The sequence below is a fragment of the Colletes latitarsis genome, chromosome 10 (genome assembly GCF_051014445.1).
Source record: "Colletes latitarsis isolate SP2378_abdomen chromosome 10, iyColLati1, whole genome shotgun sequence".
Lineage (NCBI taxonomy): Eukaryota > Metazoa > Arthropoda > Insecta > Hymenoptera > Colletidae > Colletes > Colletes latitarsis.
The window spans coordinates 19,917,433-19,934,163 of record NC_135143.1 but is presented as its reverse complement, the minus strand read 5'-3'; the positions used below and the strand labels follow the sequence as shown (position 1 = coordinate 19,934,163).

The 16,731-nt window shown below is 42.9% G+C and overlaps 1 protein-coding gene across 1 annotated transcript in view; it reads right to left on the bottom strand.

Moving 5' to 3' along the window:
- LOC143346035 (uncharacterized) overlaps positions 1-14,067 on the bottom strand; it is a 36,640-nt gene extending 22,573 nt beyond the window's left edge. Inside the window, exon 1 of the mRNA XM_076773757.1 lies at positions 14,028-14,067. Coding sequence (XP_076629872.1) covers positions 14,028-14,067 — 40 coding nt within the window. The remainder of the gene's footprint in view (positions 1-14,027) is intronic.
- Between the last annotated feature and the right edge of the window lie 2,664 nt (positions 14,068-16,731).

The following is a 16,731-nucleotide window of genomic DNA, read 5'->3' as shown; positions in this document are numbered from 1 at the left end:
GAGAGAGAGAACTGGAGGAACAAAGAGGCACTGGATTCGCTGGTCGAAGTGGCACGTCCACGCTTATAGGAGCGATTATACGCGAGCGATGGCTGGCCTTCGTCGAACGTATGCGGCGCGATGGAAGTGTTGATCCCATAACAAACTCAATCCAACAGCGTGCGTAAAAGCTTCATTTAGCCGTGGCATTGCCAACGTCAGTGGATAACGTTATGGCGGCCAAGTCGATGGTGGTAGTCACCCATACAACTCGAGGTTCCTCGAGGATCTTCTCCATCCAGGTGATCAGACTTGATGGACCGATCGTTATGGGTTATAATTACCTGACGGAGCCGAACCAGTCTTTTCCATGCCCACACAAACGCACTACTAGCGTGTTGTTTGAGCGTTGGCGAGCTCCGTATGCTGGAACGCGTCCGCGTGTACCCCCCATACGTGTCAATTTATGGGAATATATCCGCAAGCGTATTTATGCCACACGCGAATACGCGTGATTACGGGTACGCGTATGTTTACACGGGGCAAAAATTAAGTACGCTGATTTACGTGCACGCGCGACTCGCTTTTGTAATTACCAGAAATGTATATTTCTCTCCGCTTTTGTATGGTATTCTTTTACCAAATTGTTCGTGTCATATTTATGTAACCTTGGGGGCGGTAGAGATATAAAAATTTCTTGGGAACCGAGAAGGTAACTGCTCCTTCGAACGATAAAACTTCTCGAAGTAACATGTAAACGAGAGTATATAGACGTTTTGTGAGCCATCTTTAGGTATGATATTATTATAGTCACGAAATTAACGGAAAATAATTAGTAAAGTCAGATTTAATTTTTGTTTTTTGAACTGTCCACTTTCTCTCATTCAAACCTTTAGGATTCTTCATTTGATTTTAAGAGGTTTAGTCTACAAATTTTATGCATGCTTTTTTGATAAGTTATTTATTTGAACTTTGTAAAAGTATTGACAGTAAGTCTCACATTTTTTCCTCTTCCAGCTTGAATTACAATGTCAAAATAGCTTTGAAAAATGTGAAAGTAACAGAAACAATATATAATACTAAATATTAAATGAAAGGGTAATTTAAGAGTAAAGATAAATACTTACTCACGGTACAAAGAGTATCGTTAACCTAACCTCGATTTCCACCGCGATGACGAATGTGCCCGGAGCGAACGCTTTAAAAACAGAAAATTTTAATTAGTTCGAGGGAAGAAACAAGATAGATACCAGTAAAACATTCCTCTCGGTTACTATCGCCATGTTCATCGCCGCGCGCCATTATTTACGGTGTTTACATTCAAAGCTTCGATGAAAAATCGACTCGATGCCCCGAAGGGCCCTCCGTCCCCCTCTGTCCCTCTCTTTCGCGGGCCCCGAGCGTATGATAAATAATATAAAAATTGATACGCGCATGAGCGTAAAGTACAGAGATTGAAACACGCGCGCAGAATTTGTCCGCAGGGTAACGCGTTACGCGCGCGTGTGTAATGTACGCCGTGCCTATCGATACTCGATAATTAATGTTGGGACAGTCACACATACATTATCACGCGCGCAAGAATTTATGCGCACACCAGTCCGCGAAGCGACCAACTTACAAAATACACTATCGCTCAAAAGTTACGAACGAATTTTGCACTTCAACCGCTGGAAAAAAATGTAAGTAACAATACTTTAGAAATTTCTGCTTTGAAAAGTGGATATTATTACATAGAGTATTTGTTTTTATATGTTCTATTTGTACGGTTCGTATTACTATATAATTAAACTCAACATTTCGTAACAAAATTCTCATTTCAAGCAGTTTTTATTGAAAATGTTTTCTATTCGACGCAGGTTCACTTCAGCAAAATTTTTAGGTTTAACAAATACATTATTGTTCCAGAGATGTTTCGAATTTACTAAACGGTTATTGGGCATAAACATTAGTCTCCTTTGCTAGGTAATATTTAATATTAATATCTTAGAATACATTTACGAGATCGGACGGTTAGGTAATTCCATTTGCCCCATAAACGCCATAAATTAGTATATTCTTTATAATTTATCCGACAGTCTAATTCTATAATTCACGGGTGGAAACGAATAAATAAAAGTTTGAACTTTGGGCCCGCGGTTGGCGAAAGGGCAAATGTCGTAATAGACGTACCGAAACTTTTGCTGGCCAGTGTATACACGCACGTTGAACGCGCGTGTGTCGATGCGTTACCTGGAGGGCCCCAAGGGACTCGATAGGGCCCGTTCGCCTCCACCCTTCCTCGAATCCCCACTTTCCTCCGCGTCGGGCTCGCATAAGTACACCTTCTGCTCCCCTTCCGCCGTCCTCTTTTTATCCGGTCGCCCGGTATACGAGGGGAAACATGGCCGCATGCCTCCTCACATGGGCCAAACAATGGCGGATACACGCGGGCCCCGGCCTGTTGTTTGCCCGCTCGTGTTTCGATGAAGTAGGGGCCCGACCACATAATACCAGGGATCTTTTTCTGGCCCCTTTTTGCTTCTTCTCCTCTACTCTCCTCTGTTTTCGCCGTCTCTCTTCAACGTCGCTATTTCTTTGTTCCCTTCTGGACCGTACCTGTCCGCTTGTCTCTATCTGTTTTCGGTTCCTCGCCGGCTGTAAAAGGGAAGGACGAACGGGTGTACCGTGTAATGGGACGGAACCGTTCCTACACGACTCGTTTTCGCCGATGTACCATCGAATTTTCCTATTTTTACGTGTCGGTGCGCGTCTTTCGTGTTTAAATTTTGATTCGTTTTACTCGTCAGGCCCCCGTTGTTCCACGATTCTCGCGATCGCCATTCTTCGCGTAGTTACATTGTAGCTCTGGTTCCCCGCGGTCGCTTTCTACTTTTTTTCACAGTTCCATTTCTCTCCTTCTTTCATCCTTCGGGGCCCCGTTTCCAACCTGTCTGTCTTTCATTTTTTTCCCCACTTTACTCGGCTCGTTCGCTCGTATTCTTTACTCGCGGGCGCTTCTGTTTCGATCCTCCTTTGTGGGCCTCTTTCGTTCTTTGTTGGGCCCCTTTTCCCCCTCCTCCCCCTTTCACGCGGCACGGTTGTCTCGCGGGTAACACGGAGGAACGCGAACGCGAGCCCAACGACTTTTGCCGAAGCTGAATGAAGAGCTCCGTGATCTGGTTATCTTTGTGCGATCTTCATCGACCGACCACGATCGACGTGCTCCGAATTTCGCTCTCGCGCGTTATTTTTTCGCCGACCGCATCCTGTCCCGACGATTCAATACACTTTGACGCGCACCTGACATGACGCGCAACTTCGAACGTTCGTCAAGAAATTACGAAATTGGTACTGTAGTCGTTTTCGACTATTTTCGGGCCCGTATTACCTCCTCTGTTACATTTTCCTGTCAGTTGGACGGACCAATAGGGCAACATTTATTTGAGACAATTATGGTTCGACCAGTTAAGGTAATATAATACTTAAAGAATATTGAAATATTGTGTACTTTAAGTTTAGAGTACAAAGGTATCAAAACTGACACAATTAGAACTTTAAACGAAAGGTAAATATTTAAATACTTATACAAATGAACATTTCGTATAACCTTTTTGGCACAATACTTGATTTATTTAATGTACGAGTGTTTAGATTATTGACATATGATATAAAGCAAACAGCAGAACAAATTTTATAAACTTCCGTTTACATTTCGTTCGTAAATTAGAATTCATTAACAGATTTTTTACTCTAAAACGGTTGAAAATGACTACAGTCGCAGCCAACAGAGCCAATCGAAATTTATTAAGGTGTTTCGCCCCAAAGTTTCCCAAGAACAATTAACTTGGTCATGAGTTCCACCGAGAATGGTGAAACCGAGTTAGTACAGACGTAAATATTCACGAAATTGGCGAACTTTAGGTTCTTCGAATTCTCTAAATTACCGACGAGATAGTCTCGTTTCGACGATTGAATTTCGCGTTTGTGGACATTTTGTTGCCCTAGAACGAAAGAAGTTTCGAACAAAAGACGTCTACATCGTCGATTTATCGTTTGTTCGGAATATTTTGAACACGGTACGAAATAAATGTACCGAGAGATGTAAAAAGTAGCAGATTTGATACGATAATACCGAACTTTGGCAGCCCTGCTGCTCCAAGGTACGGATCAGATAATGGCGGACACGCAGCCCCGGCCTGTGTCTACCGGTCCGTGTCCAGATGAAGTAGAACCCGGGTCACATAATGCGGCGACCCCACCTTCGTTCTCTTTTTCGTGTTATTCCTTTTCTGGGTTCACTGGGTGCCTCTTTCGACCGTTCGATTAAGTGAGACGTGCTGGCTGCCCCTAAGAACAGAGAAGCTTCGACGGAGTATCGTACGTGTTAAACGGGCTCACGGTTAAAACCATGTAATCGAAACGTTTTGAGCAATCGTTTGAATTTCGATTAGGAACACCGATGATTTCCATCCATGCAACCTTTCTATAGGTTTCCTGATAATTTGCAAAATTCTTTACCATTCGAATGGGATCTCCTAACCATTTAAGAGAATCAAGTTTACTTCTTCTCTCGTCATTCACCACTAATAATACGTGGAATTGTTTTACTTTAAAGTATTTTATTCATTGAGAATATTACGAAAATTTCGACCTCTTCAACCTCAGAACTCTGGGCCCCTAAATACACTCGATCCACAACTTTACAAATCAAAACAGCCATCGGTTAGGTTTCTTCGAAGATCGTCCCTCGGATCTGTGCAAATGATCAGGCAATTGGCGGAATTAAATCCTGAAATTGCGTATCTTTATCGCGGCGCGCGAGGCACGGTCGCCCCTAAAATAAATAAATATATAATCGCGTTGCAAGCACGCTTGGAAATGCGGGACCATGGCCGAAGGTCATCAACAATTCCGCTCGTTATCTCCGCGAAATTGCTAACCAGGCACGATGAAGACCGCGATACCCGGTGACCCGTTTAATTGATTACAATCGGAACATCCGTGGCCTGGCAGAAGCAACGAAACGGGCCGATGGAACTCTGAATCGTCGCTTAATGAGATAATGACAGGTGCAGCATCGGTGGTTTATTAGCGTCGGATAAGATCGACTGGGTAACACTTGTCCGTGTCACGCGACAACGCATACTCGCGTAACACACGACAGCGTAATTTAGATGAGGATCTGGCAACGCGCGCGACAAAACGAGCTTCATTTGCAGCGCCATTTTTCGCCCGCCGCGGTGGCCCCGCTTCCAACAGTATTTTCGCACCTTCAATTACGCTACTTCAACAATCGCTTCGAACATCAGTTATTCCACGAAACTATACAAACCATACTTGGTGTAGATGGTTTCGTGTAATAAGCATCGCTCTAACTGCCATTTTGTAATTTTATGTAATTTTACAACGTGTTAAAACTCGCCTACAGAACCGATTTTAACAATTTCAGGTGATCCACGTTGTGAGATTACAAACGTGCATAATGAGCTTGTTTATATTAATTTTATGATACTTAAAATTAAAGACATTAGATAAGGGTTAATTTTCATGTTTGAGATCACTTATGTTGTCTTTATTGTCTTGAGTACTTGATCAACTGTATTTACAGTTCACATGATCTTTCGCTTGAATTCAAGAAAAATAGTCTTTTATAAATTATTTCATCGGGGGAAATATTTTTTAGTAACATCGGTCTGTGAAGTGTCCCCCGCGGTGCATAGATATCTTTCCCTGTTTATTGTTCCACCACGATATTTTTATGGGTCCAATAGCGCGCGCTAGGCGAAATATTTCATCAAAACCGAGCGGACTCTACGGATGATTATAAATCCAGCGGCCCGTAGGGCAGGAATATTGTTTCTTCGAAAACGAGCAAACGTCTCTGGCGATATTTATAGAAGTTGGTCGCACCTCGGTGTCCTTTTTTCGATATTAAGCGTAAATCGTGACACCTATAGTTTTAATATATACACCGAGGGTCCGGCGCGCGCGGCCATTTTATTGGATGCCTCGGGAAGGGGAACATGAATTTTTCCCGTCCCTCGTAGCCGATGGCTCGTACGGCCCCCTCGTGAGAGCCCTCATCAAGCTTTAGTTCCTACTTAACTCGGGTTATATATGTAAACGCGACCAAATCGTTAACCATCTTTACCTGCATTTTCTACGTCCCACGGACCACGAAGAAACTCAAGTCCTTGGAATGTGGCCGGATCGTCGTTAATAGCCTGTGAAGATCATAATTCTTGACGGCCCGTCTTACTCCCCCCCGTTCAGTTGTTCCTCGAAACCGTTGTCGGCGGAAATGGCCGCGGTATCTATTGACTATGGTCCCCGCGAGTGGTCGGCTTATCGCAATAAAGATATCCTCATGGAAGGTTGCAAAGAACGCGAGGGTTCAATCTAGCCACACGTCAACCATAGTTTTTGGCAGGTAACCCTTAAAAAAGAAAAGTTTTGCGACCAAGACAAATGGTACAAGAAAAATATGGTGCAGTTTGTATTTTTAACCCTCCACTCTGCTTTCTGTTTGTTTATTCTCGTTGGATCGAATCCAATTTTTAAACATCATTCTTGAAATCAAACGCTGCGTCACTATTTAAGAATATTTTACACGGGATAGATAGCATATTTTTAAAATTTTATTTCCGTTCCTCCTCTTAGCCTTTTTTTTATGTTCCATGGCACGGGTTCTGAGTTACGTTTCGTAATACAGCAACATAGACATTTTAATTACCCACTATAAATTTCAATAAACGTAGCAGAAAAATATGAAGATATCCTTTAAACATCTAACGAAGGTTCAAAGAAGTATAACACGCACGTAACCATATATGATACTGAGCATCCAAGGGGCTGAGAATCATAATGGAGTTCGTCAGATAGAACGTCAACGGAGCTAAATAAGCAGAATAGTACACAATCGAAGCCTAGGTGCCGTAATTTGTGCTCTCACGACCGAATAAAATGTAAATATAAATCGTTTAGGATTCCTACAGATAAAATTTATGACTAAAATTCCCAGGAAACATTATCTCGGAGGCTCCAAGTCGTTAAAATCGAATCGAACCACCCATCGACCGACTTTGTCGTTTCATCTCGCCGACGTAGCCCGCGCAAATTCGAACATCTCTATCAAAATGGCGGCCCTCGAAACACCCAACTGTCTTCATCCACAGAAAACAGAGCGGAAAGCCGATGACGTTCGACTATCGGTCAATTTAAAATCGAACGAGGGTTGCAGTCACGGTGTGCTACGGAGGACGCGACGAGACACGGATTAGAGCTCGTGTGGAGAGGGGGGAGGGTTAAAAAAAGAGAACAACCGACGCAGCGTTACGCCAGGGAATTGGACCAATCAGGAGCACCGGTTCCAGCCACGGCACACTATTAATCCCGGGGGATTTGCCATGGGGGTTTTTGCGTTCGTGATCCGAGCTCGGGGTGGCGTTGCGGTCGGAGCTGCGGTTTGATTTATCTCAGCCCAGCCGTTTCTCACGCAACCGCGATAACTCACCGGCCCTTAATTTCTATTTTTCACCCCCTCTGACCTCCCTCCAGTTTGCCCTGTCAAGGGACAACGCCCCCGCTCGATCCGAGACGATCGAGACGATCGACATACGGAACTTCCGCGTCCACAGACTAAGGGGTGTAGTGTAACCTCGAAATCTTTAAAAAACTAGATACAGACTTTCTCCTTCGAGCACCCCAAAGAAAAAAATTACGTATCCACTAAAAATGTTTTAATCAGAAATCGAGAAAAGTGGTGCTCTTACGTAAAAAACATCCTGTGTGTATTTCAAGAAAATAATATTCACTGTATCTAGTTGCTATCACAACGTTAAGTTCAATGCTCGGTAGCTACGCGACTCTGCGTCTCCTTAACCGACCACTAGGCTGATATCTTTTTTAAATTATCAAACTATACATTGCTTCATCCTACAGTGGGATGAACTCGTTTGCTCCGATCGGAACGAACCGGGGGCCTCGCTCCTTGCTCTTCGTTGCTGATTCTAGATCGCTGATGTCCAAGTTCTATTTAGCGATCTAGATGGCGTGTTAAGTGCAGGCATTGAACGCTCGATTCCCGCGCGATACATCAACCAGTCGTGGATCCACGGATCGGTTATCCGTTACGGTCGCCGCGATCATTCGTCAGTACGACATGATGGTATGATTGATCGAACATTATTCTATTAGGAATAATAAGAGCCCCTCCCAGGAGCTACCTTAGGCAGATATACATCATATCTGACAAAGTTGGACTCGTTGCAACGGTTAAATTTGTCTCGAAGTTGCTTTCCGTTAAGCATTAAAGTCTCTTTTTAACTTCCAGGCAGCTTGCGTCTTTGGCAAACGGCGACATTTGGGTTCCTACTTGCTCGGGAAAAAGAATCCTTCAAAATCAATAGTATTCACAGATTTCATAAAATTTGGGATTGACAATAATTTTATTCCATATTCGAAGATTAATCTTCCAGCGATATTCGAAATGGTGATCGCGCAATTCTAGCGAACGATGCACACGCTCGTCGACATCCAGTCATAAATATTTTTCGTTCCCTCGGATTTTATGGACGAGGTGAACCATAACCGACCCAGAAGATTGCGCTGGTCTCGCAATCGACTTCACGTGTCCGTCGTACGATTATGCCCGGCGGAGAGGCACTTACTCGCGCGAATATGACGAATCGGAAATCGCTGGATGCGCTGAATCGTTGATTCTTCCCGGAAAATGAGAAAATAAATGGGAGTGAACGTGGGTGGAGTCGTGGCGCTCGCGAGTGGGAAGCTGAAAGCTGCTGGAAAGAGCATGGTGCAGGAGGAAAAGGCGAACGATAGCTCGCAAATGACGTTGCGATGACGATGCGCGTGCTGTCGGTCCGCGAGGGAAATGAATAACGATCAGCGGCCGTTCGAAGCCGCTTGTCTGCCAGCGGGGCATTATCGATTATGATAGCTGCTCGTCACGATCGATCAGGGAATCTGGAACTCGTCTGGGTCATTCGTCTTCCGCTCGTTCCTCCAGCACGAACCTGTCGATGCGAGCTACGCGCGCCATTGCTGCTGGACTATATTTCCAAGCATTTTCCTCGACTATTTCATTTTCGTTACTTCGATTCTTATTTGCATTCTTACTCGTTCAGGCAATATTATAGCACTCGAAGACAATGCTCCATTTTATTCCGAATGATTATAAAGATTGTTTTGAATTTTATACATTGACTTCTGCCATTCTGTAAGACATTTGTTTAAATGGTAATTCTTTAAGCTGTGACTTTTTACTACTTTTTGTTGCAACATTCATTAAGACATTTAACGTCTCCGAAAATGAATTAACGTTATGGTCTTTGATACTCAAATTTAATATGTAATACGCCTCCGATATCTTTAGTTTTATTATGATATCTTCCGTTTCCTTGCTGTCTGGAGATAAATAATGCATCGATCAAAAGCGGCGCCGGTTTTCTCTGTCCGGTAAAAATATCGCCGCCAATTAGCTAGTTAACTCTATCAATTCGCCGGGACAACAACTCTCCGAGTTTAATTTAGACAATTACCAGCGTAATTGGCCCGCGTCGCTCTTTTTAAGGCTCGAAGAAACGTCCTGTACGTTTCGTTCGCGATTAATCCCTGGACAATTCGGGTCCCCGTAATTACCAGCTCTCCCCGAGAGACCTTCAGTCAACTTTGTTTTACCTGATCACCTTTTTAGGCTCGCCAATGAGCGAAACTCTTTCGTCGGACCGACATCGGTCGTCTCCGTATTGAATGGAACGCCCGGAGGGACGATGTCCGAAAATGGCCATTTTTTGGTACTGAAAGAACAATGTTTACATACCAAACATCTGTACACCCTCGAACACCTGGAAACTATAGTTATTTAATCACTGTATACGACGGGAAATGTCATAATAAACACTCTAATAGAAATTTAATTATTAATAATTGTTACTCGCGACAATTCCATACGACGGTTTGTTCGCAAAGTAATTTCACAAAGAACTAATTAATTTATCAGAAAACTCGGACTATATTTACCTGAAAGAATCGAATTTATTTTGTTTCTTAAATTATACGCGTTGCAAATTTTCTCTGCGCGCAAAAAATTCTCTCATTTCTTTTTCACGGAGAATAATGGCCATTTTCCAACGTTGTCCTCTCAATTTCTCGTTTATCGTTACTTTCCACTTTCGTCGAAGATTTTCCCGTCGAGGGTAGAAATTCTAATTGCCCTGGTAATTAACGGTCACAGCTAAATTCCCCGGGCGACCTTTGTCGTCGTTTCGCATTTCGCTCAACGTTTACGAAAGCAGCAATTTCGTTCCGCCGCTGGACGATGTTTTCTCCACGGTGAAACCGAAAGAACTCGTCAGGACCTGCTGGCAATTCGATCCTACGTAATTACGTCTTCAGCTTCTCGTTGGCCTCGGCCTCGTGACTGACGATGAATCGAACGTTTCTATTACGACATGAAACCGTCTTTGAGCGATCCGACCTCCAGAATTCAATCGATGGAAAGCGGTGCTTCAATGGCTGATGAGTAGTCCCATTAAAAACGCAATCATGGTAATTATTTAAATTTTTTCACGACAAAAAATTCAAGAAATTTATGGACGTGTTTGTTGACTTTTAAACGTACTCTCTGACCTTGTTTAACGCGGTGCAAGAAATATTGTATTCGTTTCTAGATCCGACGCATCGATCGACGTCGTGTTAATAATTAATACGAGTGTGTAGATCATATTAGAATAAAAGATATAATACGACAAACTAGTGACAATTTAAAGAAAGATTTCGATACTTTTTAATTTGTACTATTATCTTACTTAATAACTTACAGCTAATTCTGTTAATCTTGTTCACGGAAAGGCAGATTTTATTCTATATTTATATATTTCAATCTGTGATTTATATTTTTCAAAGCTACATACAACCGAAAAATTGAATTCCAATTTATATTTTTAATATTCCAATTATTATTTGGTAAAGCTGATTTATTTTTGCACTCGCCACCTTTCCATCGAGTCGAATTTTAATTTAACGGTCAAGCCGAGCCATCGGGATCGTATCGAAAGTAGTGTCGCTTTTCGAGGGATTCGCATCGCGCGAAGAAATTCGAATTTGTAAATGGAAGCACCACGGAAAGAAGACCGATCGGAGCAGCTGTTTTCGTGATCGATGAGACAACCGAAACGGCATGATTAATGAAAAGGAACGTCGCCAAGGTAGCGAACGACGGCTCGATTAATGGCTGGCCGAAATCAATTAAGAGGGCCACGTAATAGGTGAGGCGTCGTGTCAATATTGTTCGAGCGAAATGAAGTCCGAATTACTCGCGCCTCTTCGTTTGCTCATTTACGCCATGTTTGGACAGTTGTTCGCGGATGAAAAAGTGTCCAACATTCGTTGCGCCTCGGTTCCGAATTACGACAGTTATAAGATCAGAATTTCTAAAACGTTTCTCGTTCGACAACGTTGCGCTATCAATCTTCTTTCTGGTAATAGTAACGTGTCAAGACGAAGAACACCTGTGTTCACAAGTCGCTCTGTACATTATTGCCTTTCTTCGTGGCCAACGATTTTATGCTCGCCTTTGTGCTCTTTGATCTATTTTGTGAGTCATTAAAGGATCGGTGAATTATTCTGATAGCTCCACGGACGAATGCCGACTATCTAGGTCATTGTGTTCCTAGTAAAAGCAAATATACAAGTGATCTTTGACAATGTAGAACCGAAGAGCGATCAGCGACAACGGGAAACTCGTAGCAATTGTTCCGAACACCGGTTTATTCTGTATTTAATTATTGTTTGCACACGATTAAAAATCCTGTCGGAGTCGAGGCGTCCCGAATCAACACTGTTGTCCGTGATCGATCGATCGTCACGCCAGTGGGGCATATAATGACGCACGAAGATTCCAGTGTGGCGTTTCACTTTTCTTTATTTTGCTTCCTACGATGTCGGTTATTGGACTGTTACTACTTGAGATTTAAGAACTTAGACTTTTAAATTTTTGATACGATAGAAAAATTTGATTTTAAGTTTTTAGGTCTAGGATAATTTTGTACACTTTTTACAAGTACAAAAATATAGTCGATTAAATTTTCAGTTGTAGAATTCAGAGAGGCTCACTTTTGACCATCTCTTCGAGCACGTCAACTATTCTCTAACAAACATAGCCAAGTCTTCTTCTGAAGTATCTCACAGCGAAGAAGCTGGAGGCCGAGAATGGAAAACAGTCAGTCGTTTTCGTTCGCGAAGGAGGACTCTATAACGCTAGAGCTTCCGGTAGGTGGAGCCTGACCAGCCAGGGTGTGGCCCCCGAGGGGACCAGGGGTAGTTAGTGCACGCAGAAAGCACGGGTAGAGGGGCTGGAAATGATTTAGGTTCTTTGCAGAAGGGTAGTGGGGATGGTAGTGGCCGACTACGACAGGGGGTTGGTTTCAATATGAGCCAGCTGGCGCCTCGCACGGGAATCATCGCTGATACCTATGTTCCATTTCGATGGAAGCCGGCTTTACATCCCCACGTTTTGTGCGCTCGTCGGAAAAAAGAAAACGGTCACGCGGATGATACCAGATTTCTCCTGGCGACGGAACGACGCTTTGTGAATCCAATGACTGCGCGGGAAAACGTCGGATGGACTGACTTTATTGCACGGGATATTCGACGAATGGCTTTCTGGGCGACCATGAAAATGGTTGACACTGGACTGCCTGGTAAATGTGCTGAACCATCGGTGGAGTAATTTTGTAGGAAACGTTTCCAATTCTGACCTTCGAAGATTTTTCATTTTAGAATGTATGGTTTGAAAATGTGCTTCTGATGTAATGTTCTCAAAATCTCTAATTTATCTCTAATCTAAAATTATCACTAATTTCATTGTGTCAACTTATCGATTGATGATACGTTTCAACAAAGGAGAACACAAAAATGATACTTGTTTGTTACGGTAAAACTATTACGTAGATTTTCTTTTTAATTAACAGAGTTTTCACCTGAAAACCTCACCTGTTCAGGCTTGTAATGTTAGGATTATTTGACGGACGCCTGAAAATTGTCCTAGTGAAACAGAAATCTATTTAGTATCTTGTTCATTACAAACAAGTTTCGTCATCGACCAGTTTCGTTATACCTATACTAATCGCGCGTAGATTCTCGACAGTACTGCTATCTAAACAACATTCTCCGCGAGATTTATTCGTCATATTCTCACAATTTTCGCGTTCCGACGGTGGACGTTTTAATAAACCACAACATTATAAACACTTGATGTATAATTTAATGCTTACAAGTTCCATAAATTGGCACAGTGATAAATCAATTTCTTCGCAACCGGTTCCACTCACCGGCGGAATTCAAATTCAAATTGACTTCCCCGGGTCTACAAACCCAGTTGGTGAGACGTCGAACGAAGAACATACAGGACGAAATAATTGCTCATCTCGAAGATGAATCGCAACGATAACAGTAAGAATAATAATACGTCTTTATTGTACCAAATACATTAGGTTACCCCAATATTAAAATTAAAAATAACTATATATTAAATACTGATTCGAAGTACTAACTGTTATTAATCTCGAGGATAGTGAAAAAGAAAATAGTTCAAAGTTTAAAACGAAGCAAAGATAATGTTACGTTTAAATACGCGCAAATTGCAAAATGCAACGTCCTGTAATTTTCTAAATAAATTCCAAACGAGTAAAATTATTACGTCTAGAAAAAATCGTACAAATTCGAAAACTTGTTTGATATATTGTTCTCGTCTCGCGGGACCAGCTGCCGCCAACGAGAACCGTGTTCAAATACGTTTGAAAATGGAGCTCAAAGCGCACGCGTCCCGACGCTAGGATCCTCTCGCGAAAAGAAGCGACTCTATAGCGAGAAAAAATCGTACAAACTCGCGGGACGTCTAGGATGAATGGGAAGGCGCGCGTGTCCTGCCAGCAGGACGCAGGACTTGACGTCGTAGGAGGAATCGAGAGGGTCCTGCGCTCTTCGGGCGACAATGAAAGGGCCGGGACAACCGAAAACACGGCTACCGCCCACTCGATCGTTTATACCGTCGTATTGTCGTTGCTGTTGTTGGTGCTGTTGGTGCATCCGTTGTCGACGTTACCGCAACGCACAATGCCCGCCAACGGCCACCGACAAAGGGTCAGATTTGTCCTACCGGGCCACCCTGAGACCGTCACAATGGAGAACGCGTCCTGAAAGTCCACGTGTGTCGCGCACAGCCGAATTCACCGGGCTTCCTTTTCTTCTCTTCGCATTCTTCGACTATATCTCTCGGTTACACAATGCGTTTTTGTACGCGAGGACGCCATCTTTTTATATTGCGTTCCGCGTCAATTGTTTCACGACTATTATTGTCAATTATGGAAAGGTTGATCAGAGTTATATTTTCCATTTACATTTCGTTTCTAAAAACACTCGTAAATTAGAATCTATAAATGAACGTTTTAAACTGACGTTCAATCGAACGCAAATCTAGTTTTAGAAGGAATCTAAATTTGATCATGTTATTCGTTAATTGTGAATAAAATTTGCCCAGCTCTGCCTTAGAGTGACTGTTCGGTGTGCAGGTTTGGCTAGAGACATCCTTGGACCATTTCAAATTTTCATGATATTGTTCCCTTTTTGAATAAAAATCTTCTAAACGTCCCTCGAACAATCTAAATATTGTACAAACACGTAACCCCGAGTCTGCTCAATTTTATTTGGGATTTATCTTTATACCGGACGTGGGTTCAATTCTTCGGAAACCCGAGAGGTAAAAATTGACGCTGAAGCGGAGAGTCAAAGATATCCTTATCGGGGCCTGGTTCGAAGCTTTCGTCCCTCGTTAGGCGTCTCTTCTACCTGGCTATCGTTCTCGTGGTTTTCGTAACACGCACGGAGTCGACGCTCAAAAGTCACCGACACAATGAGGCGAACAGCGCCAGCCATCCAACCAGCCACCTTTCCAGCACCTGGCAGCCCCCGAAGCGTTCGCCTTAGAAATCGGAAATACAAATTGTCGGAAGACACCGGACGAACGTCGTGTGGTTTACCGGGAAAAGCCACAAATCACCCGGTTCCTCCCTTTTCTTCTCCGTTCTTCGATCTGACTGCACGATCCGACGTAAAATGACGCTAACGAGGCTGCTTCCCAGCCTCGACGAGCTGACGAGCAAACTTCTCGACAGACTTTGCATAGACGTTGGCACGCCTGGTTACGTTCGACATACGAAACACCTATGAAAGAAACACGTAAAACACTCAATGTGATTCGGTATTTCTCTATTTCGAAAACTCAATTAACGCATAACATATAGATTTAAGTGTTTTAAATTTTTATTCCAGAGTCATAGATGGTGACATAACCGAGAACCGATTTTTCGCAAAATGGTGGAACAGAAACGAGAAACTAGTGTCACGAAACGAAGAATCATGGCAGTCTAGATGGAATTTGTTTACCAGTTTTCTTTTGTGTTTTAATGTTCCTTCTAGTAAATCGTTTTCTATAAGAAATTTGAAACGACGTGCTTCCAACGACGAAACGTAACACATATAAGATAGTCTGTTTTTTTATCTTGCTCCCCCAATCTGTTTAATATGTTTATTTCAACTTGATCTGTTTTTCTCTATATGTAAATATTTCCCTTCGCCGAATCTTTAAAAGCATGGGCGTGGTACGTGTAAGAACTTGCAACACACCATAGAGTACAGATCTGTATGCTTTGCTACCCTACTTGGAGCCACCATACTGGCCCGACACGACTTCTTGCGGTTCTTTCCAATTTTTAATGCTAATTTCCATGTTGGGGACATGTGTCTAATGTAGGTAGAACGCAAAACAAGCTGAACAGTACATCAATCATTTGAATAATGAACTACCATCTTGGAGTGCGTTGGGAGGAGAATCGAGTGTCCTTAATCTGCGATTAAGAGTCGTTTATCCCTAACGTAGAATTTACAAGCATCAAAGGATAGGTAGAAAATAATTACAATTTATTTAAAAGTTTAAATACTTATTCCTCGTTCTCAATAACACTTTCCCTTACAGTAATAACATTCTCTTCGCTCTCTGCAGAATCTTTAGAATGCGTCGATCGACAATTAAACTAGTGGTTTCGAATGTTTTCACTAAATAACGAATTATGACTTTTATGTTGACTATATATCGAACGGACAAGAGTTTTGATAATTTTCGATGCGCTAAACAATCTCTCCCTGATTACCTGTAGCGCACTATTGAATACAAATGTCACTCGAACGAGGGAATAACAAATATGGCGGCTATGAAGATCAAAAGTTCTTATTGGAAGACACCGTACATCGAAAGAAGAAAGTGGTGTCCTCTCAAAACGCTATTAAATCCTCTCGTCTGTTTATTTCCGTCCCGGCGATGATCGCGGTCCCCGAAAACCTGCTTTCGAACGGTAGTGTCTCCCGACTCGGTGGAAAAGGAACACGTCGAGGTGTATCCGCTTACACGGACCGCCTTTCCCGATATCGAATAAAAAGAAAGCAAAACTGGCTGGCTGGACCTCTCGCGTCCGTCTCTGGTAGCGGTTGTCGGTGGAGGCACGGTACGAGAGAGCCGATTAGCCCCGAGATCGTGTTATATTCCCCGTGGGCGAGGGCGGTCGCGGGCGAAACGGACGATCCTGCGCCCGAGGACATAATTTACGCTGGGAAAGGGCGAGTAGCGACAGCATTAGTAGCTAAGTGGGGCCCTACGTTATCCTATATCCCGGGCCGTGGATTGCGCCTCTTACATAT